This window comes from Gossypium raimondii, chromosome 13 (assembly GCF_025698545.1).
Source record: "Gossypium raimondii isolate GPD5lz chromosome 13, ASM2569854v1, whole genome shotgun sequence".
NCBI classification, from domain to species: domain Eukaryota; kingdom Viridiplantae; phylum Streptophyta; class Magnoliopsida; order Malvales; family Malvaceae; genus Gossypium; species Gossypium raimondii.
In genome coordinates, this window is record NC_068577.1 from 22,747,263 (window position 1) to 22,771,357 (window position 24,095).

The 24,095-nt window shown below is 34.8% G+C and overlaps 1 protein-coding gene across 1 annotated transcript; it reads right to left on the minus strand.

The window, feature by feature from the left end:
* Positions 1-2,513: 2,513 nt before the first annotated feature.
* Positions 2,514-10,457, minus strand: LOC105767273 (uncharacterized). Its single transcript, XM_012586779.2, has 15 exons — positions 10,269-10,457; positions 9,206-9,842; positions 8,816-9,128; positions 8,393-8,539; positions 8,168-8,256; positions 7,898-7,990; positions 7,558-7,684; positions 7,158-7,222; positions 6,902-7,076; positions 6,226-6,420; positions 6,089-6,136; positions 4,600-4,746; positions 4,357-4,439; positions 3,079-3,194; positions 2,514-2,833 (listed from the first exon to the last, which is right to left on the minus strand). Exons 2-15 carry the CDS (start codon positions 9,766-9,768, stop codon positions 2,751-2,753), a joined length of 2,244 nt encoding a protein of 747 aa, XP_012442233.1. The 5' UTR covers positions 9,769-9,842; positions 10,269-10,457; the 3' UTR covers positions 2,514-2,750.
* Between the last annotated feature and the right edge of the window lie 13,638 nt (positions 10,458-24,095).

Sequence of the window (24,095 nt, forward strand, 5' to 3'; positions counted from 1 at the left end):
TTTAGTCCTGACCTCTTTCTAATGCATGTTTAAGGTCTCGTTGACCTAAGAAAGGGACTTTATTTTGAGATTTGACTATGATGATGTATGACTTTTGATTGTGAAGTGATCATGAAATGTTTCGATATGTCCGATAATGCATCTTAACCCTAGTTCGGTGACGGATACGGGTTAGGGGTATGACACAATATAATATTTTTTTATCTCATTGTCACAATTGCGTCTTCTTAATGATTAATATGACCACTGTCAACTAATAACTATGACAAATTACTTGTTCGAGAATAAGCAACTCGTAGCCACGTTCTATATTTATCAATCCACACAATACCAATTAAAGGATATCGTTAACTCTTTAATCAAGCTATGAATTTTATTTTTGCTAGTAAAGTCATGCCATACACAAGTCATGGACCCAACACGCCGGCTATCGACTCGATTATCTTTAGAGCATAAACCTCCACTTATATCAAAGCACGTGAGTTACTTACACATGGTCAGTGACTAACTCAAGATTTAGGTAAGTCACACCATGAACGTCACAAGTGAATTAATTCACAAACGGATTCAGAATTAATTCAACTTGGGTATAGTCTAATGTATCATTCTTCTAATGAGTACATCTACCTGTGGAGTCAACCGCTCCAGTATCCAAGGCTAGTCATCTCCCTAATTGGAATTGTAGACGAAATAATAATTCTTCTATGTATTTGAATCAAATTCTCACTTTGATTCTTTTACAAGATTATGGACTCATTTAGATTATCTACTAAAGTTATCTTTCTCGCAATGTAAACATTCTTACAGTGCCACTTATCATCAGCTTGAACTTAGACAATCGATGAGCTAATATTTTCTTGTCACAATTTTGCTATGTATGCAAAAACATCAAAGACAAAAGCACAAAAGATATAATAGTGATATGTGAAATTAAGTTTATTTATTTATCCATCGTTCAAATACATAGAAAACAATTACATGTTTACTATAATATTGGCACATTTCCCAACAGGACTTTGATTATATGAGTATGAAGCTTATTTTAACTAGTTCTATAAAGGTTTTATTATGCTAGATATGATTTATACATATTTTGTTGGATTGTCTTTTAATCCGAACGCATTTTATAAAGGGAATATCTCATGTATATTGTTGTTCTTTTGGCTTGGTTTACAAGTTCTGTGTTCGGAGGTGTTTTGGATTGAGTTTGAGGTGTTTTAAACTCAAAATTTTGGTCCCCTGCACTTAGGGTTTGGTACCCATGGGTATCGGTTCTTAGCCTTTAAAGGACCAAAAATGCTTCACAAGTGCCCAGGGTTTGGTACCCTTGCCATAGGTATCGATACCCAAATTGGCAGAATGCAAAGTCCCATAGTGTTGATACCTTGTCCCTTGAACAGGACCACTACATTGTTTTGGTGCTTTTGAGTCCTCCGAGGCTCGTATTTGGTCCAAGACACCTCCGGGCACCTACAAATCAATTCTAAATTGTTTTAATATAATTTTAGAGCTCTAAAATTGAAATTATCCATTTTCCATGATTTCATAAAAAAATTAAAGTTTAATTTCTTAAATAAATCAAGGACTTTTGCCACGATTGTACGTTGATAGCATCTCCCATCTGTATCAGTTGTCAGAACAGGTGAAGGGTGTTATAGTACATTGGTAAAAGAACCCCTTAAAATTCTTGATTTACACTTGGGCAAAGGGGTAATCAAGCAATAATAGAAGTTTTGAACAGGTGAAGGGGTAATTAAGAACAGGTGAAGGGTGTTATAGTACATTGGTAAAAGAACCCCTTAAAATTCTTGATTTACACTTGGGCAAAGGGGTAATCAAGCAATAACAGAAGTTTTAGTTCAATGGACTACCACCTTCCTCAAGGATGCTACATGGGAAGCTTTACATTATTTGCAAAGGAAGTTTCTATATTTCATTCCTTGAGGTCAAGGATTGTTTACTGAGGGAAGTATTGTTACAATTATAATTCATTTTGATTGTGCTCTCTTTGGATTTAGCTGTAAATAATTGTTATTTTGTTAATACTGCTAGTAATTTTGATTGTATTCTATTTGGATTCAATTGTAAATAGTTGTTATTCTGTTAATATTGTGGTTACTCATAGTTCATTTGTATTCTTTCCAAGTAAGGAAGTGATGTCGTATAAAAAATGATATCCATCAAGGGAAGGGGTATCCGAGTTTTGACCCATCATAACCCTAATTTCCAAATTCCTTCTATTTTTCTCTATTCGCTTTCTTCTATTTCTCATTCATGTAGTGTTGATCGGAGATCGGCCATCATCAATATGTAAATGCGTTACATGAAGCACAACTTTTTACAGAAAAGTTTTACCATCTTTCCTTCATTCCAAAAGGTCATTTCCACCCCCCCCCCCCAACTTTAAGCAAACTGCATAATTTCCTGCCATTGTCATCATAAAAGTACTTTAAAAGACAGTCAATTTCGTTTTGAGTTTAAAAGGCATTGATTATTGGTATTATATACAACACTTTTGTAGATAAATTTCCAAGCAGCCAGTGTTTCACTATAACTTCTGCGACAAAGAATACATAGGGTTCATTTTTCCTCAACTTGTAATATATTCAGATTGTAGTAGGTGACATAAAACCAGCGGATACTGAAGTCAAGTGCTACATTATTTCTAAGTTAAAATACAATAATGTTGTAATAGAGGCACTAATGACCCTTTAAACAGGGTTTAACAACAAAAATTTCAGTACAGTTCACTACGATCTTCCTGCTTCAGCAGTGTCAGCGTCATCTGTTTCACCCCCTAATTTGACGATATCTTCAACTAGTATTTTTCCTTCTGTTGCAAGAAATTCAGAGGAAGAATCAAAACAAATAGAATTTAATGTCCAAACTACAATGTTATGCCACCCAACAGTAGCATTTTAAACAAAATCCAAGGACCTAAGCATATACCCCCCCCCCCTTTCTTCTCATTTGAGGGTCTTTGTCTTAATCCCACCCCCACACCTTCACCCTCCAGCCTGATGCAAAAACTATTTATCATGCTCCCAGATATACCACCAAAAAGAAAATACACTCTACCTCGATCTATGGAGAGGTTGCTAATAAGCTCCTGTATACCCTCCTTGCCTAATGTGTCCTTGAGATACATAGCAGCAGAAGCAACCTCCTCAGGAGTAACTTTACCATCATAATCCCTGGCATACAAAGGGGACAAATAATAGATTTGAAAAAATCCTTCCATCAAGAAAGTAATGCATTACATGAAATAGAAATAAAATAAATACAATAAGATTGCAAGAAAGAATCCGCATTGTATGCATAAAAGTGATACACAGTTGTCGAAAGTGATACAGCAAAGTTAAAACACTTTAGGAAAGTACGTGAAAGGTTAAGGTCCAATTTGATGCAATATGCCATCCATCCCAAAATTACTTTTGAAGTATTTAAGGTGCTCCCCTGGGTGTTTAATTGTGCTCAAAGCACTTGAAGTTAGTAGAGACCTTAACAAGAAAGGTTTTTCAAATAAAGCCAGAATCCTACTGTTGCTTGAAAGCATGAAGAGGCACTCTCAAGTTCAGAAGCTTGGCAAACAAAATTAAATATGCTTCTAATAATAAGCTACTTTCACAAAGATACTAAAAAATGATGCACTAAAAGTTGCCATCTCATTAATAGAACCAAAGACCTGGGCAGAAGAGGATGAATAAAGTGCCTGTCCATTCACACAGTAATGAAGGAACAAGGGAACTAGAAAGTTGACTGAAGAAGGCTGAAAAGCATGCTTGACATGTTCAGATAAGGGGAATACTTTAACAAATGGGTCAAGGAAAGGCTTCAAAGACAATCAATGGAACAAGCCAGGTAGAAACAAACAATGAAGACATATCATGAATCGAACCAAAACTTGGAAACAAAGGATCCAAGTTCAGAATAATGCCATTTTTATAAGCCTGGTCCAGCTAAATAGCAAGATGTTAATCTTAGCGTTTTACTAGGCATGCCTCCGACTTTCTATTTTATCACAAATGATAAATCAGATTTGGCTGATTACTATATGAACATCGCTCCAGCTTTGGAAGCACTTCATATGGCATTCAAGACATATGCTATGAACAGAGACTATGAGAAAGGCACACAGACAATCATCTATTGCTGCACATTTCTTTCTTTCTTTCTTTTATTCTTCTCTTTTACTTTTCCAATTCAGCAACATTCTGTATTGGTTTAGTAAGCATTCTGTTCATGTTCAAAAGACAAGAATGTGTAGATAAAGTGCTGCTAGAAATCCATAATTTTATGTTGAATCACTAATCGAAACACAATATGCAACTTTTTCAGAATTGCAATGAACAAAACCTATCAAGCAACCGCCATCGGTCTCCAATCTTAGCATCAACATCATCAATTTCTTTTTCAAGCTTTTGGAGCATAGCATCAACCTGAAATGCAAAAGAAAAAAGAAAAATTAAAATACTGTGTTAGTTTCCATGTTTAAAAGAGCAAATGTTACAATCACCAATGCAGGTAGTTAACAAATTGAGAACAGCACGATTGAAGCTAGAAGAGTGTTTTAACTAAAAAGTCTACGGAAATAATTACCCTGTCTATAAGTGCAGAGGAAACTTTGTCACCAATTGCCTTCTGAGCAGTATGGTCACTATGCTCTCGGGCAGCTTTGTATGCCTTCTTAGCTTCTTCTTCATCTTCTGTACCCTCTTTCTCTACCATACTGTTGTACAGTTCTACCTGAAAACAGTAAGAGCAAGAAAAAAGAGAGAAACTCAGTAACTTCAAATTCCTAAATAATATCACAAATATGACGACAATATGAAGATAATAGTCAAATTTTATATACAGGATTTAGGGTTGTAACATAGCACATATATATCAAAGAGGGAAAATATATTTTCTACTGCACACTAAACAACAGAACAAAAGTTTCTAGTTGTTTGGATCATTATATTGATCAAGCTTTTGAAACAAGCCAATAAAAATTTGGTATTAAGAACTTTATGAATGTTTCTGTACAAATTGGATCTAATACAAAGTTTTCATATATCATTGGAAAGTTCATGCCACAAACTTCAAGAAAAACAAATGGTAAATAAATATGCAACTCAAAGATCATTTTTGACGATTATATGGTCAAATATTGCTAACCAAGTTCCAAATTTGAATTTTATATATCTCGCTTAATTTGAATTGCAATATAATACTTGTATAACTAGAATAGAATTATGAATAGGTTTAAAAACATTGCTAAGAACCATTGGATATCATCAACTAATGAAAAGATTAGATATAATGAATAAAAACACAAAAGAAAAGAAAGGTTTGTCCTTTGATCTTTAATAAGCTTAAAGTAAATGAGGTTGAAATCTTTCTATTTATAAATAATACAACTCTTTATTTCAAAAAATTTTAAGTCTATCTGAAAGTAGAATATCGATAAGGTACGGAATGTGGGGGGAGGGGGTGGGAGTTGACATAAGCGGACACTGGATTATCAGTTTTCACTGTCCTCTCAACAATCACATTATTTGCATGTCAGATAAGTAGAAAGATTAAAAGACCTAGAGGAGCTAAGGCATTATTTTGAAGAAATGGTGCTTTCTTCAATTGTCTCACCAGGAGTTCCACTTGGCAATACAAGCAGGAAAAAAAATAACATTTCTGTTCACAGCAAGTCTGCCCTTAAGGTGCTCAAAATGAATTGGATTTCTCTCCCTCTTCTCTCTTTCCACTCCATTTACTCTACTTACTCATAAAGTTCTTCGGGTTTGGCAAGCTTTGAGCTTGTTAAAGTTAGCCAACCCAAAAATCTCAGGTTGGCTTGGCTTATTTCAAGGCACAGACCTTAATGCCTCTGAACCCATGCAACCTAGATCAGCATTTACAAAATGTGCATGTGTGATTAATAATCTGATAACAATTCACAAAGATCACCTATCAACAACCTTGACTAATAATGTACATGAATAAAATTAAACTAGGGAAAGAAAATAGTATCATGTCCCCTGATAAACGGAATGAAAACTTGAAGAAACAATAACCAGTATACTTTCCAGAACTATTTTGCTTTAAATACCTCTTTCTTGACAAGTCTCAAGAACTCTTCACGCTCCCAGCTCACCGACTGAAAATAGTAGCAAAATGTCTAGAATCAAAGTACGAAGCATCAAATATAAGATACACATAGAAGGTATTAATAATGTCGGTCCTTACGGATGCAGAAGCTAAAACAGCTAATGCTCGGCTGAGCTCACATAGCTGCTCATGTTTTTCCAATGTTTTTGCTTTTGCTAATTCTTGCGCTTCTTTTGCTGTGGAAACAGCCAACTCTTCCAAAGCCACATCCTTTTGTTTGCTAAAAGATTCTTTCAACTTGGCTTGTTCCTCTTCCTCCTCCTCTTCTTCCTCCTACACATTTGTTTATCCAGTTACAAACAACAATAGGACACAACAAAACTGGAATCTACAGATCTAACAATCAAATGGTATAAAAATACACTCACAGATGTAAATGTCTACAGAAAAACAAAATCAACTAGTGTGCTTCAAAACATGGAATTAAGCACTGCAATCCCAATGCAAAAATTAGGTTTATGGGAATAAACCCTTGAGATTTACATGTCTCCTTTTCATTGTAACCCACATTAGCATCAACATATATAACGTGAACTAAACCTTGATAAAATGATAATTCAGTTAAAACAACATGTTTGTTTTTTCTTGTTTTCCAGTATCATGTAAGAGAGCAAAGAAAATGAGAATCAAATAACAGGACAAAAAATCTCAAGGCCTAGCGAAAAAAGAAAAAAGAAATTGAATATGGAACAAATAATTGTTTTCCTCTCTTTTAAGAGATTGCAACGTCATGTAAAGCATTAACGCAATAAACCTTGATAAGTTCTTCCTGCATTTCAAGGAATTCCAACTTTCTCCTCCTTTCTGAAACAGAATCTTCAGATGGTAAAGCTGTAACTCCAACAGTATCCACGACCTCATCCGGAAGAGAGGAGAGTGTAGCTTGAACAGCCTCCTCTGGTCTGACTTTTCCAGACACGGTGAACGCTCTATAAAGAAAAACAAGGAAATAGATTTTTGAATGCAGTCATAGGTCAAATAAAAATACAAAAGTGGACATGCAGACTTACCGAGACAGAATCAATAGAGAAGAGGGAACGGAATGATTGAGAGATAAATCCAGCCAGTCACGCAACTGACAAGGGAAATAATATTGTTATTACACTAAATCCTATAAGTAGCACTCATTAGTCAATCAAGGTAGAAAAAAGGAATTGAGGTTCCCAAGCACATATTTTACTCAAAATACAATCCCACTAAGTTATCAAAATTTGATACATGAATGTATGTAATCATGCATGTAGGCATGCCATAAAATCCTACTGCTGTTAACTATTTGGGAAAGAAGCAAAACCAAATTGTTGTTCTTCTGTTTGAACCTTCTCGTACTAATCCAAATCAATTACACTTTGTGATAGACTCGAAAAATATTGGATAAACTTTTGCCTGAAGCAACAAAATTTTCAGTACCTGTTGCCTCATCTCCTCCACTGAAAGTAATCCAAGTAAGCCCCGCTCTCTGCAAGCTTGTCGAAGCTCCGCTTCTGAAAGAGACTCCACACTCTCGGCTTGAATCATCTTATCATCATTCTTGATTCTATAAACACATACAAAATTTAACAATGCAAAATTTCAATAAATCACCCAAAATAGAATTGCGTAATTTTTTTCGCCTCGTTCATGACATCTTCATGATTCCTAAAACAACCATTAGTTTTTTATAAAGCAATAATGATCAGGACAAAAGATGCTTAAGCTCAAACTGTGTCAGCCATCATGTAAAGATCCCCAAAAGAAAAGGCAGTCTTACTCTTGCAGTCTTTTCCGAAGCATATATCGTAAATATGCATCTGTACCATATGGACTGATACCCATATATTTGCACATATTCACTAAACGAGGCCTGTAACCAACAAAGGAATCAGCTAGCATCATCAAATAGTGTAATAAGCTGAAGGACATAACTATACCTCTTTTCTTTTTCCATCTATTAAGAAGAAATGAACAAGCACACACATCCAATGAAGAGATGAACTGTGGGATAATTCCACAATAAGGCAATGCCTAATGAAGTACCAACCTGCTAATATTGTCTAAAGTAAGTTCATCATTAAACAACTTGGCGAAGCCTAAAATTTCATCATTGGATACACCTGCACCAGTTCTAACCTGTTCATGTACCGGAATGAATCACATATTAGTATTTTCTCTTAAGAGAAAAACCCACATAATTTCCCCAACACCAAAACAGGTGAATCAGTTTCCTTTTGTGCCAGGAAAAAAAATTAAAAAGAGAAAAAAATACCTTGTTCATAAACTCAGCAAGATCTTCTGCCGTCTTTTTAACATCTCCACTCCGTGAGTTTTGGATTTCTTTTGCCATTTCTTTCACCGTATCTTGAAGAAACTTTGCATATTCTATCCTAGCATTCAGCCGTCTTTTCAATGCTTCCTGCAGGTTAAGCATCTCAACTGATACCACAATCTTAATTTATGTGTAATAAAATCAAGTTCAGTGAATTGTTGTTTAGAAATTTCACAAAGTACTATTATAAAAGGCAGACAGCCATAGAAATAGATAACATTCCTTCCTAGTATAAACAATCAGAATGATCGCAAATACTAGATTAGCATAAATTGGCTAATCCTTAAGACATGGGTACTACAAATAAGAAAGATAGTACAACAAGAGAAATTCTTCAGTAATGGGAAAACCTAAGGCGATTACCTGTTCTTTCATCTTGTCCTGGAAGGTTGAAGGTAACATGTTGGGAAATAGTTTCAAAAATACTGGTAGCAAGAACTCCATAAATGGAACTATGATGAAGACGGCAAAAGGAACTAGCCTAAAAATATCAGCTGTCGTTCTAGTAAGCTGTTGCCTTTCCCTTCTAGAAAGACCCTTCCCGCTAGCAAGTTTTACCAACAACCTTGAGCTTATCCTAATATCAGCCCAAAGTAACTTTGTACCCAACCAATAGTGTTGCATTGTAGATTTAAATTCATCCTTCCAATGGCGAAGCTTCTTTGCCCAGTCTTCTCTGCAGAAAGGTATAAAATAATAAGTATCAGAGCAATTACGTCAGTTCAACTACAAACAAACTAGAGAAGTTTAAACCTGCTCATAGAAGCAACAGCTCTCAAGGCAGGTCCAATGCCAAGAATCATTGCCCATAGTTTCTTGATTAACGATTGTCCACTTTTGGTGGAGTCCTGTACCTGCTTAGCTTTGGCTTTGGCTTTCACTGTACTCAGGCCTTCAACTGCTTGATCGCATTCCTCGGGCGAAGCCTCCTTCACCTTTTTAGAAGCCTGTTGTTCTTTTCCATCACTAGAAGCGGTGGAAGTCGAAGCAGAACGCGCAGATTGTGAAAACCATCGGACTCCCGATGGAAACTTAAATTCTAAATTTCCCACTAGATAACCCGAGTTTGAGATTCCGGATGAGTATTGTGATGCTAGAAAATATGATAGCTCATTTTTTAGAACTGAAGGTAAAACGACTTTCTTAAAATCAGAACCTGGATAGGGATGGCTTGCAACATAGGGTGATCCTTGTGAATCCTCGGATGTAAATGATTGTCTATGCTCAAAACTAGAAAAGCCCCGAATCAGGGAAGTAAGTCGAGTTGGGGAATTGAAAATGTAGCTCCTCCTTCGCAAGATCACTCTTGAAGCCATTATCAAATAATTCCAACTTTATCAATAGATAAAAAAAAGTTCAATAGCTGACCTAGCTATTTGACTTAGCCAGTCTGCAGATAAAGGATAGAAATAGAATGGATTACTCGTAAAAAGACATTCCTGTCAGCAATAGAAACTTGGAAGATTTCACAAGCGTAATAATGCAATTCACACACAACGATTACCAATTATTCCCAGATCAAAATCAAAGAACATCAAAGCATAAGACGGACCAAAGGGGGGGGGGGGAGGGACATAAAATTGCCTTCATCTTTAAGTTTTCACACTGGTTAGGTAGAGTTTCGTTGAATCATTCGAGACAAATTAGAATCTTCCTTTAAAAACTTTTAAACCGTTGATTCAAATCTCCAAAGCATAAACGTAAAGAAAACTACATTTGAGATGAGTGAAAATGAAGATTGAGACGCATAAAATCTAGAGATACGCATAAACTTAATAAAGCAAGTGAAAGGAAAAAGGGTGATTGTGAAACATACCCTTTAAAGAAGAGCAAGGAATTCGTTGAAAAAATGGAAAAATCTGTTACGAGTTTGTTTAAACGGAGAAAGCGGTAGCCGAGTGAGAGTGAGAGAGAGAGAAAGAGAAGGGGCTGGAGCGTCGAGGGGTGGACGCCCTGGACGGGTCTTTACTTGACAAATATTCAGACAGTAAAATTGTAGAGCCAAAAAAATAATAATTGCTGAACAACACAACAGTATGTAAAATTAGAAGAGGAAATGTTTATTTTAGGTAAAAGGTTCAAATAGCCCTCAAATTATTCAAAACAAATCAATTAAGCCCCTTATAGTTTTTTTTTTTTAAATTAATTGAGCCCTCAAATTGAAGAATTTCATAAATTAAAAAAAATCTTTTGACCATCTTTGACCGTGATTTCATTGATGTGCCACTCCACTTCAGCTATCATGTTACCAAAAATAAAAAATTCAAATAGAAATTTTAAAAAATATTTAATGTTTTATTAAAATGAATCTAGCCAATCATCTACCCAAATTTATTTCAAACTTAATTTTTAAACTATAAAAAAGAAAATATTTTTTGAAAAATTTAGATGTTTTAAATGGTGTTAATTTACCCAAATAATATAAAAAATTAAATTCTGAAATGGGTTGTCAGCAGGATTAATTACGGAAATGGTATGTTTTTTGGGTGAAGCCTTTCTCATAGGTGCCACCACCTTTTTTATAATTTTTTTTAAATATTATTTTATTAATGGTGCATTTCTCATAGGCAGAACCACTTGTATTATTTTTTCGAGTACAATACATGACCCATGTATATGTACGAATGTGGTATGGGATAGGTGGTGCCTATTTGGTAGGCGCCACTGGTGACTCCAACCTTATAGGCGGCACCAGTGCTTAATTTTTCACCTATTTAAACTCACCTGAAAATCAAATGAGCAGGAGATATCCAAAAAATTTAGCAGAACAGAAGTAAGAAAATAGGGAGAAGAAAGAAAGAAAGGAAAACAAAAAGAAGGATAAGGTATTTTAGTTTGTTTCTTTTTAAATAGAATGGAGAGTTTTTTAGTAATTTTGTTATTTGAAAGTTATTTTGTTAGGTTATTAATTTTGTTAGCTTCTGAATGAAAAATTTTGCATTAAAAATTTATGTAACTTTTTTGCTATTCGAAACTGTTTTGAGAATTTTGAATTTTTTTAACAGATCTAGTATTGAATATGGAGAATTAATTTTTCGTATGCGTTTATTTCGATGGAGAAATTTTGACAACAACCGTGGGATGTATATTTGAATGTCGCCAACAAGTAGCAATGGGATTTAATAGAAATATCTCGTTTGATGATATGAAGGAAATGATTAGTGCAAAAATTGATAGACGTTGTGGGAGCAGGATCTCAAAACTTTTCTACCAGTTTTCAGTTTCGACGGATCCTATAAAATTCACCGAAATGGAACTTGTAGACGATGAAGATGTGGAGAAAATGGTTGCTCTTTATTGTGGGACTCGGAGCAACCAAAATGCATTGATTCAGTTATTTGTTGTGTTAGCTGGTGTGGAGCCAACTGAAGATCCCACTCCATTAGATGAAGAACATGGAGCTCAAGAGCCCTGTATGGTGGTTTCGATATCGTACATTGATAGTCAATCAACTATATGTGGGATCACATCGATTTTAATACTGCACTCGAGACTGATGTGGTTGGTGATGATGTATACCATAGTAGTAATCCTTCTGATTAAGAGGTCGATGGTGATAGTGATCACGATATGGACGAGGTCCCGGATGATATTAACAACAAAGGTGTGAATGACGATAGAAAAGTTAACGCGTCTTCAGTCGGGAACCAGATTCGTCGTATTGTGATACACAATAATCTTAGGGCACACATGTCGCGGATAGACCCCGATGTGGTGCATGTGGCCAAGTTTCTAAAGTACCCTGAAATACTACCTGCTCACCGACTGGCCGTAGATTCCAATCCTAAATAGTTGTTCGTGGGCCAGAGATTCGAAAGTAAGGAAGAGTACGTATTTGTCATTAACGGTATAGCATGAATGTATCAGTGGACTACAAAGTCGTCGTGTCTAAACCAACATTATATATTTGGGAGTGTTGGAGGTCGACGAAAGGCTGCAATTGGCAGATACAAGCTGCATTTATCCAAAAGTCGCAGATGTAGGAGATACGAAAATTTGTTTGGCCTCACATAAGCACTTCAACACACATGACAAAAGATCATCGAAAACTTGATTCCAAAACTATCTGTACGTGCATCATGCCAATGGTGAAAGACATGCTGGCCATTAAACTTTCAATACTGATTGCCGAAATGCAGGCACGATTCCAGTATCGAGTATCATACCAGAAGACATGGATAGCTAAATAGATGGCAATGGAGCAATTGAACGGAGATTTCGATGCGTCGTACAATGAGTTAAATAGATAGCCGCTATGTGAGAGTACGTGCCGGGGACTGTCATTGAGTTACAGACACGACCTTATTACGGTCCAAATGAACAACTACAACTGAAAAAAGGAATTTTTCAACGGATGCTCTAGACGTTTGATCCATGCGTAGGTGCATTTCCCCACTGCAAGCCATTTGTGCAAGTATATGGGACATGGCTATACGGTTGCGGTTACTCATGATGGGAATAAAAATGTGCTCCTGATAGCGTTTGCCATCGTAGATAAGGAGATCATAGAGTCATGGAAATTTTTCCTTACAAACCTACGGAGGTATGTTATTAGTAACGATAATATTTACATCATCTCTGATAAAGGGAAAGGATTAATTGTCCCCATTAGGCGTTCTAGTGTGCCATGGAGATCCGTTTACTACATCTGGCACATCGCAGCTAGATTCCACCGAGATTGTAAGAATGCAGACTGGTAGAGACAAGTTGTGAGAATGGGTAAAGAATAACCTTATCCTTTTAATATATAACCTAATGTTTTAGGGCGAGACTGTAACTTATATTTTCTTAATACATACACAATGCACGAGCTAGAGCTACATGTTTTCTGGCAAAGGATGACTCGACTTAAGAGTGACATGGAGGGTCACATGAACACATCTTTTTGACAATGGTTAGGTACCATAGAGCTGTGGCAATGGGCTCAAAGTTTCAACAAGGGCTTTCGCTATGGTCATATAACCACTAATTTGGCGGAAGGGGTTAACTCCGTTTTGTTGAAAACACGACATCTTCTTATTTCATCTATCTTCTCGACTACATTCTACAGGTTAGCTATCTTGATGCCAAGAATGGGGCAGCACCAAGTCAACCAGATAGAGGTGGGACACGTATTTGTCGAATATGTCAAGAATCCAATAGTTGCAAACTGGCGGATGGCGAGGTCGATGAATGTAGAAGTATATTCATGACATAATGAAACGTTTCGAGTTATAGAGACCATTGATTATCGACCCGGTATACCACCTAGGTCCTACAGAGTTGATATCCGAAATAGACGGTGGGATTGCAGGAGGTTCTAGACACTTCATTATCCTTGTGCTCATGTCGTGGCAGCTTGTGCTAAAGTCTCACTCAATGTTGAACAATTTATTGATGAAGTGTACACCCTCGAGTGCACTTACGTGTATGGGAGAACTAGCTCCTCGTGTTTCCTGACCTATCTACATGGGATGTGCCTCCGATAACTTTTGAGCTTATCCCAGACAAAGGGTTGCATAGGAATCCGAAAGGTCGTCCACAATCATCCAAAATCCATAACGAAATGGACATTAGGGAGAAATCTGATGTGAAGCTGTGTGGCGTATGCAGATTAGCCGGTCATAATCAGAGTAAATGTTTGCTCCAAAACTACCATATTGGACAATCGTCGCGATTGGGTAGGAATTGAGATGTTGTTCAAGCCCTATTAATTATATTCACTACATGTAGAGAGGATTGAATCTAAAATTTATTGCAATTAATCTATTTTGAATTAAAAATTTTGTCTAAAGCTTATTACGTTCATATTTTTGTTGAATTAAATAACATTTTTATGTAAATAATACAAAGTTTATTATTTAAATTACATAAAACCCCTAAAATTAATAACTAAAATGGTGAAAAAGTCATTACATAAATACAAAGTTAACTATTTAAATTGCAAAAAACCCCTAAAATTAATAATTAAAATGACAAAGAAATACATAAATATAAAGTTATTTAAATTACAAAACCCCCTAAATTTGATGGTTTGATGGTGTGGTCCTAGGGGTATATTTTTGTGTAGCTCGACGTTCATGTTGCGGGTGATTGCGACGATCAATGTTTTCTTCACCCGCATGTGGGGGTGTGTGAAACATAGATAAAAAATCATATGTCTCAAATGCCATCGATGAACTTGAGCCAAAAGTAGTAGAATACGAAGGAGGATACGGGGCTAGGAGGAGTTGAGTACTGAGGTGGATACAAGCCGAAATGACTAGAGTACTGAGGTGGTAGTGGGCTGAAGATATCAAACTCTGAATGATATCCATGGCTTGACAATCCTAGGAAATAGTCATCGCCCCCCAAATCTAGATGATAAGAACTATCCCAGAGTGTAGCTTCGGCTTTGCCTCAAGATCGGGTGCATGATTGGAATCTAGAAGGAGTTGCCCAAGTCGTGTCATATGCAGGGGGACTACCATCGACCGCCCACCAAACAAAAATGGTTTCCCTATCTTAGAGTACCACTGTATGTACTCTAACGAGGGCTGCAGATCCAAAGCACAGTCCATCTTAGGTACCCTCCCCAACCGATTGTTCCACATTGTAATATATTCTTCATGCACTTCCACCCAATCATTTCCATGTTTCCCCTCTTGTTAATCCCATAGATCTCCCCCAATCGTATTGGCAGTGTCGGGATATACTGTATGCAATCAAACTGCCGGAGTACTCGATCACCATGATACCACTCCAATGTCTAAAAATTGATAACGTGTGCGCTAATGCACCATAGGTTTGAGTGGACGTAGGCAGACAAGAGAATAATCGCCATAATTTCTAGAATAGAATATGACATCCAAATGAACTACACAGTTAATAACATGGTTATATTAACGCGGGTCGAGTGAGATAAAACAATAAAATTAAGTTGATATTGGAAAAACTTACCCCCTCTCCAGCATGATTCTCGATCATTAGATGATATATCGAAACCGTGTATGACCTCCCGGTACCCGGATTAGTGCTCCATATACAAAAACAAATTGTTAGAATAATATAATCCGAAAAAAAAGTCAACTAATTGTTATAATGAGTAAAAATTCATCACCTATTAACGAGTGGATATACATATGATTGGTAACTAATGGATGCCAAGAATGGCATCCGGTAAAGTGCCCACGATTGCAATAATATGAGGCATCCGCCTATGTCTACCACAGAAGGATCTGTCGCCCGACAAAATTCGCGATACAACAAGGCTAACATTGTGAACCCCTAACTGTACGAACAGGTGTTATGCAAATTAAATAATAGGGGTAAGTACATCAAGTGGACCCTATTGCCATTTGCATCCGACATGAGTACACCCCTTATAAGGTGCAAAATATAAGCTCGAACGTCATAAATCACCTCCCATTCACTGGCAGTACTTGGCAAATGCTCGAAATTGACCTTTAGCCATGAAAACTTCAAACTTGTAAATTTTCCCTCACTTGGCGAGCGTCCAAGTAAGTCATAGCAAATGGCAGTTGGCCTAGAGGTCGAACTTACGCCTGTGACCGCATTCCCGTCGATGGGGAGCCCGAGCTACAGTGCAACATCCTCTAGAGTGATGGTGTACTCCCCGTACGCCAAATGAAATGTGTGGGTCTCTAGACGTCATCTCTTGACTAAAGCGGAAATCAAGTCGTATCGCAGATCAAAGGTCCAGATCAATGACACTAATCCGAACCCGACTAACTCCAAGTATGACATTAGGCGTTCATCTGGCAGAAACCCTACACTATTAACACAACCACTCAATGCGCGATACGAGCCCTGGCATTATTAAAATTAGTAAAATAGTTAATACAATATAATTTAATTCCGCAAATAACATGAGTATCAAATAAAGATTTCATTACCATCTCATTAATAGTACTTGATATGTGATTATTATTAATCAAAGAACCCATTTGTTGCAAATCGCAATTAAAATGAATTCATTTAATTTGTTGTAAAAATAACAATAAATAATTTCAATTTCAAAATAGAAAAACACGGTAAATATCTCATAATTTCTCATAATTTACCTACAATAAAAATTTATGTTAGTTTACAATAACAATATAATTAACATAAATATAAACTATCTAAACATAAAAACATATGAATTAAAAAATAAAAATAGAAATATAAACATACGATTAGTTTCTTTCAAACAACCTATAAAATTATATAACAAAAAATTTAATCAACATTTTATTAAATCAATAAAAATTGTCAAATAAATAAAAATAAAATAAAATTACATTATATAAAAATTCATTAAAAAATCACAAAAACTAAACTAAACACTAACAATTTATATAACCTAATCATAAACTACTAACAAAATAACTATAATTTTTTTTAAAATTACATTACTAAAAATCACAAAACACTAAACTAAACACTAACAATTTATATAACCTAATCATAAATTACTAACAAAATAACTATAAAATTATTCTTTTAAAATTTACATTACTAAAAATCATAAAACACTAAAATAAACACTAACAATTTATATAACCTAATTGTAAATTACTAAAAAATAACTATAAAATTATTTTTTTAAATTACATTACTAAAAATCACAAAACTCTAAACTAAACACTAACAATTTATATAACCCAATCATAAATTACTAACAAAATAACTATAAAATTATTTTTTAAAATTACATTACTAAAAATCACAAAACCCTAAACTAAACACTAACAATTTATAACCTAATCCCATAAATTACTAAGAAAATAAATAAATATAACATTTTTAAAAGAAATTACATTACTAAAAATAACAAAACACAAAACACTAACAATTTATAACCTAATCATAAACTACTAACAAAATAATTATAAAATAATTATTTTTAATTTACATTACTAAAAATCATAAAAACAACAATTTATAATAAATTACTAACGAAATATTTAACAAAATAATTTTACATTAATAAAGAATCACCAAATACTAAACTAAACACAACAATTTATAACATAATCCTAAATTACTTAGAAATTAATTTTAAAATAATTATAAAAACAAAAAATTTACATTCATACAAAATATTAAACCAAAACCATAGACACTAAACATAAGCAATTTATAAATAATAATTAATAACAAAAAAATTCACAACATCTTAATTAAACTCTTTAAATTAAAAACAAAATTATTTACTAAAATAATACATTACCTTTTTTTCTTTCTTTCTTCTTCTTCTTATTTTCTTCTCCTTTCTCTCCTTTCTTTCTCTCTTTTCTTCCCCACACACCGGTGCTTCATCTTGGGGGACCATGATTATAAGGTCCCCCATTTCAAATTTTATTTTCCTTTTGAAAGGGCCAAACACTACCTTGGCAGTATGTTGTGCACATGAGGCAGAAGGTTGAGACCCTTGGAGATCATTGTGCAGGGGTGAGGGGACGCCTACCTGGTAGTCACGACCAGTGCCGCCTATCTGACAGGCACGACTGATGCCGCCAGTCTAGGTGGCGTCACACGCGCAGGATTTTTAACCCGTATTTTGACACGTTGACTGTATTTTGACCTAATATGTATAAATATTTTTTTAAAAATAAAATAATAATTTTTTTAAGTTAGAAAAAATTTATTATAAAAAAAGGTGGTGGCACCTATGAGAAAGGCTCCACCCAAAAAAAACATACTAGTTTGGTAAATAATCCTGCTGACAACTTATTTCAGTATTTAACTTTTTTTTATATTATTTGGGTAAATTAACCTTTAAATGGTTTTTGTTAATTTTTAACTTTTGAACATTTTGAATTTTATTAATATTTTTTATTTTTATAAATTTTAATAATTTTCAAAAGTTTATAATTTTTTTAAAAAAATATTTTTTTTAAAATTAAAAACTTTAAGTTTGAAATGAAGTTAGACAACCCTTTTTCAAGTTAATTCCAGTAAAAAAAATGAAATATTTTTATTTAACTTTTTATTTAATTTTGTTATTTTTGCTAATACATCAGTATCATTAACGACCACGTTGGTGAAGTAACGATCAAATGACTTTTTTTTAATGAAACTCGCCTGTTTGAGGGCCCAATTAAGTGCAAAAGGTTATGAGGGGATTAATTGATGTTTTTTGGAATAGTTCATGGGCTATTTGGACCCTTATTCCTTCATTTTATAAGACTAAATTAAATAGGCATAATGACGTATTTGGCCTTTCAGCTTAAAAAAAAAAGTCTTTTTAGCCTTCCATTTAATTTTGGTCTCTTTTAACCCTTGAACTTACATTTTTTGTCAAATCACCCCAAAATGGATGGAAAAGTTAACCTATGTTAATTTTACTAACGTCGCAGTCCACGTGTATGCTACATCAATAATTAACTAAAATTTTTAAAAATTTTCAAAAAAAATAGAATTTTTTAAATTTTTTTAAATTTTTTTGTTAAAATAAAAAATATTATTGAAGTTTTAGAAAATTCAAAATCATATATTAAAAATTAATTAATTATTGATGTGGCACCCACGAGTATGTCCACGTTAGCAAAGTTAACGTTTGTTAACTTTTCCATCCAATTTGGGGGTAATTTGACAAAAAGTGCAAGTTCAAAGGTTAAAAAAGACAATAAATTACATGGAGAACTAAAATGACTTTTTTTTTTTTGTAAATTTGGAGGGCCAAATAAGGCTAATTTAGAGGTATGTGACATTTTTTTAATTAGTATTTTAGGCCTTTTTTTCAAAAATTAGGGAAATAGGTCGTTTTTAGAGAGAAACGGAAAGTGCGCCCAGCTGGGCATGCTTTTTGTACACTTGATAGGAAAGCGCACCCAATTGGACGCGATTTTTGTTTCTCTCCTTATGTTAGGATTTTTAATATTTTTAGGTTTAGGTTTTAGAGGTTTAGGGTTTTCAATTGGAATCACTGAATTTCATAGGTAGTTTTGAAGAGTCGGGGATATGATAACGCACTTCATAACACAAACATTTCATATGTCAAGGCGAGATAGGACCATCACCTTAGAAACCAATTTTGGGGAAATCAGGGTTTAGGGTGACAATGCTTGATACGAACAAGGGTCGAAGTCTAGGTAGAGGTATCAGTCGGAGGTCGTGATGCAGTCACGAGTTCGAGTATAACCGGGAGCTAGTTAACGGTCGTTACACGGACACAAATTTAAGCTTTTTGGATACCCCGCAAATGATGTCTTATATATACCATATATAATATTAAGGTCATAATCATAAGGAAAAACAGAGGAATTTTCGGTGTAATCAACGTAATTTTTTTCTCTATTTCCAAGCAGCTGGTATCTTTAACCTTTCATTCTTATCCAAAGGCTGACACCGATGTGGACATAAGAGGACTCTCAAGGGGAGAGCTGATGTTTCGGCAGAAGTAGAGGTCAAACTCGGGTTGACGCGGCAGCGGTTGTAGTTATTAATGAGTTGTTTAATAACGACAACCATCGCCAGCCCGAAAGGAGCATCACTTTTACTCCACTGAAATAACCACTCCCTTCCTGAGAGTTCTCCTCCTTCCATAACGGTGCGGGCCTTCGGATAAGAAAAAAGGTTAAAGGTACCGGTTGAATGAAAATGAAGGAAAAAGTTACGCTGATTATAGTGAGAAGGTCCACAGTTTTTCGGTATGATTATGCTCTCAAACTTCTGTATAGTATTTATAAGGAAAAAATTTTGGGTATTCGAAAAGTTTGAGCTCGTATCCATATAGGCACTTCGTTATACATCGATTCATGACTGCATAACGGTCGTCAATTGGGACCTCCACGCAGACTTTCACCCGTGACTGTACAAAGAAAAATCACCTCAGAACCCGGCTTCCCTAGGATAGGCTTTGGATAATATGAAATTATATGACTTTTGGAATGTGTTTTCGAATAATACTTTGTATTTCATCATCATTATTCGAAAAATACATGTATTTATAAACGGATTTTGAAGCATGTATTTTCTCTCCCGCTGTCTAATTTTCCTATTAAAGGGATGTAATTTTCATAACTTAGACACATAGGAAATTAATATCAAACATCGAATAGTTGAGTTGCGAGAGTCGTATGTACTTCTTTAGACAACCCTTTATTTATCTTATTGCTTTTGTTAATCTAATTAGTGACCAATATTTAAATGAGTCGACAAGTGAAATCTGTTATTTACTACGATGGTTAAATTTATAATATAGAGGTTGGGGTGGTATTTGTAGGAGCCCGGTCAGTTGAATTGGTGCTCAATCCTACCATTCAATTGCGTGAGCTACGGACTAGAATCAGGAGAAAAGTTGAGGGATTGACTTGAGGAAAAATTTTGAGGTTGCAACGTAGATATCTTGCTTCCGTTGGCCACTATAGTATGACTTATTTGATGTGAATGGCGAGCTCTAGCTTGAGACAATCATATCATCTTACTGCTTAAGCGGAAATGTTGTAATGGAGTTATACATCGAGTTTGCCGAGGTTGATGGATCTGGCCCATCTTCAACCACCATTGCGGCAAATGTTGGAATCGAAGTTGGTAGAAAGTTTTACTACACGGTTGTACGGTGGGGTCACTGGCTTGTTACAAACCCCCTACTACGGTGTCCCTGAAACATCTATGAGTAAACATTTATTGGTCTCTGGCATAGATCTAAACTTCGGTGGCCAGTACCAGTTGGGTTATGATCATAACCTGAATCTCGAAACTTAGGCTCAACATTCAATTAGTGCATTCGATTTCATCTTCGGTACAAGCTCGATGTCATGGGGCAGAAGCACTTTTACCCGGTGTAACAGCCCGAATTTGGGGATAGCCGGAATAGTGGTTTCGGGACCACAAATTTGACAAGAAAAACATTTATTTTCATTATATTTTTAGGTCTACGATTTCACAAAACGATTTTGTGAAAATTTCGTTTGAAAATTTTGACGTTTGGGCACTTAATTTAGTCAAAAGGACTAAATTGTAAAAAATGCAAAAGTTGAGTTCTACATGTTAGAGGTGTCCAATTGTTATGAAATTTTAAATTGGAGGTATTTATATGGTAATTAGACCATTGGTTAAGTTGGTGGACAAAAATGGGTATGGTTAGGCATGCTTCCAAAGTTTTTCATTAAGGGCATTTTGGTCATTTAGTTATTAAAATGAATTAAAAACAAAATTGAAAGCCAATTTTTGTCCATCTTCAACCCCTAGGCCAAAAATTGCATGGAGAAACATGTCTAGGTTTTTTCAAGCTTCCAAGCTCGATTTTAAGTCCGTTCTATCCTCGTTTTTAATGATTTTTACGTTTTTGAAATCCTCGTAACAAGATTTACCTATTTTTACCATTGTTTTGAACTAGGGTTTGTGTTTAAAAATTTACCCATGAATGATATGCATGTATTTTGATGTTTTATGGAAGAATATGAATGTTTGGAGTGTGATAAACGATTTGTACTAAGTAATTTTCGATGAAAATGCCTAAAAGGATTAATTTGTAAAAGGTATAAAATATGTCACAAGTGTGTGAATAAGTGAGTATTGTGGACTGCTATAGTTATGAAAATGGTTCAACTAGGCCTAAAATGCAAGGAAAATGAATAAAATTATTTTACGAGCCTAGGGGCAAAATCATAATTTTTAAAACTTTAGGGGCAAAAACGTAATATTGCCAAAGTATAATTTTTGGACTGGAATGAATAGTGTGAAGGTTATATAAGTTAAATGTATTGTTATAAATCAAGAAATACGAGAAATTGAAATTGATTGATAAAAAGAAAAGTGAGAAAAAGTGAAAAATTCCCGAATGAACATTTGGAATAAAAAGGGATACAAATGAAGTGACAGAAATGATCACATGTGTGGCACGAATTGTGTGTAGGCCACTATGTAAAAGTGAAAGTGATGGTCACGTGTGTAGTACTATGTGCAGGCTATTATGTGTACCGGATTGTTTCGATCACGTGTGTAGTACTATGTGCAGGCTACTACGTGTATCGAATGGTAATGGTCACATGTGTAGTACCATGTGCAGGCTACTATGTGAACCGAACATCATAGATTAGTAAGGTGGTTGGTATGTGCTGATTCCACCGGACATCATTGATTAATAAGGTGGTTGCTATGTGCTAAATCCACCGAGTATCTGTTATTATTCTGAAGTGTTCATCGGGAAATTGACTAAGTGTAATTGAATAATGAATATAGGTATGGAATTGAATTGAATATCGACTTATAAATGGAATAGTGAATTTTGAATTGAATTGTGATTGAAAGTGAAAAAGTGAAATTATGAAAGAGTACATTTAGCAATGAAATAGTTTAGACAGCAACAGTTGTGTGACTTTGAAAAATCACCAAAAATGGTGGAGGCAATTTAGTCTTTAATCTTTTCTTTTCTCCAATCAAGGTCGATTCCACTTATTTCTTGATCTATAATAACACATTTGACTTATTTAATACTCACATTTATCAAAATAGTCATTGACTCAAATTTTGGAAAAATTACAATTTTGCCCCTAAACTTTTGCCCCAAAGCTCGTAAATTAAAATTCATCACTTATTCTTATGTATTATGGCATTCTGAACAATTTTACCTTCTATGGCAACATCAAGTTCCCACTCTAACACTTACTTATGAACATTAGGCATTTTTATCGATTATATCGTTTTACTCGTTTTCACTTAAAATCACTTAGCAAAAGTTGTTTAACATAATTTCAAGCTTCATATTATACCATAAAACATCAAAATAAACATATTTCACTTATGGGTATTTTTCCAAATATAAACCTTAGGTTAAATTATTGCTAGAATAAGCTAAATCAAGTTACTGAGACTAAAAATATGTAAAGAACATTAAAAACGGGGCTTGGAATCACTTACTATAGAGCTTGAAAGCTTGAAGATGGAGAAATTTTTTGGCTATTTTGGCCTTTTTAATTCTTTTAATTACTAAATGACCAAAATGCCCCCAAATTAAAAATATCTTATTTCACTTATCTCATGTTCATTTTTGTCCAACAAGTTAACCAATGGTCTAATTTCCATTTAAGGACCTCAAATTTAAAATTTCATAACAATTGGACACTTTTAACATGTAGAACTAAATTTTTTCACTTTTTACAATTTAGTCCTTTTTTACTAATTTGAGTGCCCAAATGTCGAAATTTTTGAATGAAATTCTCACAAAATCATTTCGTGAAATCTTAGACCATAAAAATATAATAAAAACAAATTTTTTCCTCGTCAAATTTGTGGTCTTGAAACCACTGTTCCGACTAGGCCCAAAATCGGGCTGTTACACTGTGCAACAATCGAAATAGGGACACACGGCTGTGTCCCAACCGCTGTCCTCACTCGTGTAACTCTCTAAGTTGGGTCACATAGCCAAAGCACACACCTGTGTGCCAGGCCGTGTAACTTTTGAAATAGCCACACACGCCCGTTGCCAGGCCGTGCACTCAGCCGTGTAACAGCCATGCACTCAGGTTTGCAAAACAATTCTCAAATGCTGGGCATGCTCTGTCTCATCTCGTGAATAGATTAGAATGTCATCATTGAACACAACAAAAAATCTGTCTAAATACGGTCAGAATATTTTATTCATCAAATCCATAAACACAGTAGGTGCATTAGTCAAACCAAATGGCATCACAAGAAACTCATAATGTCCATACCTGGTTCTGAACGTGATTTT

Excerpts from the sequence above, each read along its gene's own strand:
- LOC105767273 (XM_012586779.2), bottom strand. The coding sequence starts at position 9,768 with ATGGCTTCAAGAGTGATCTTGCGAAGGAGGAGCTACATTTTCAATTCC. Across the intron at positions 7,223-7,557 it reads TGGAGGAGATGAGGCAACAG|TTGCGTGACTGGCTGGATTT; the intron begins GTACTGAAAATT and ends TTCCCTTGTCAG. Across the intron at positions 3,195-4,356 it reads CGATGGCGGTTGCTTGATAG|GGATTATGATGGTAAAGTTA; the intron begins GTTTTGTTCATT and ends TTTGTATGCCAG.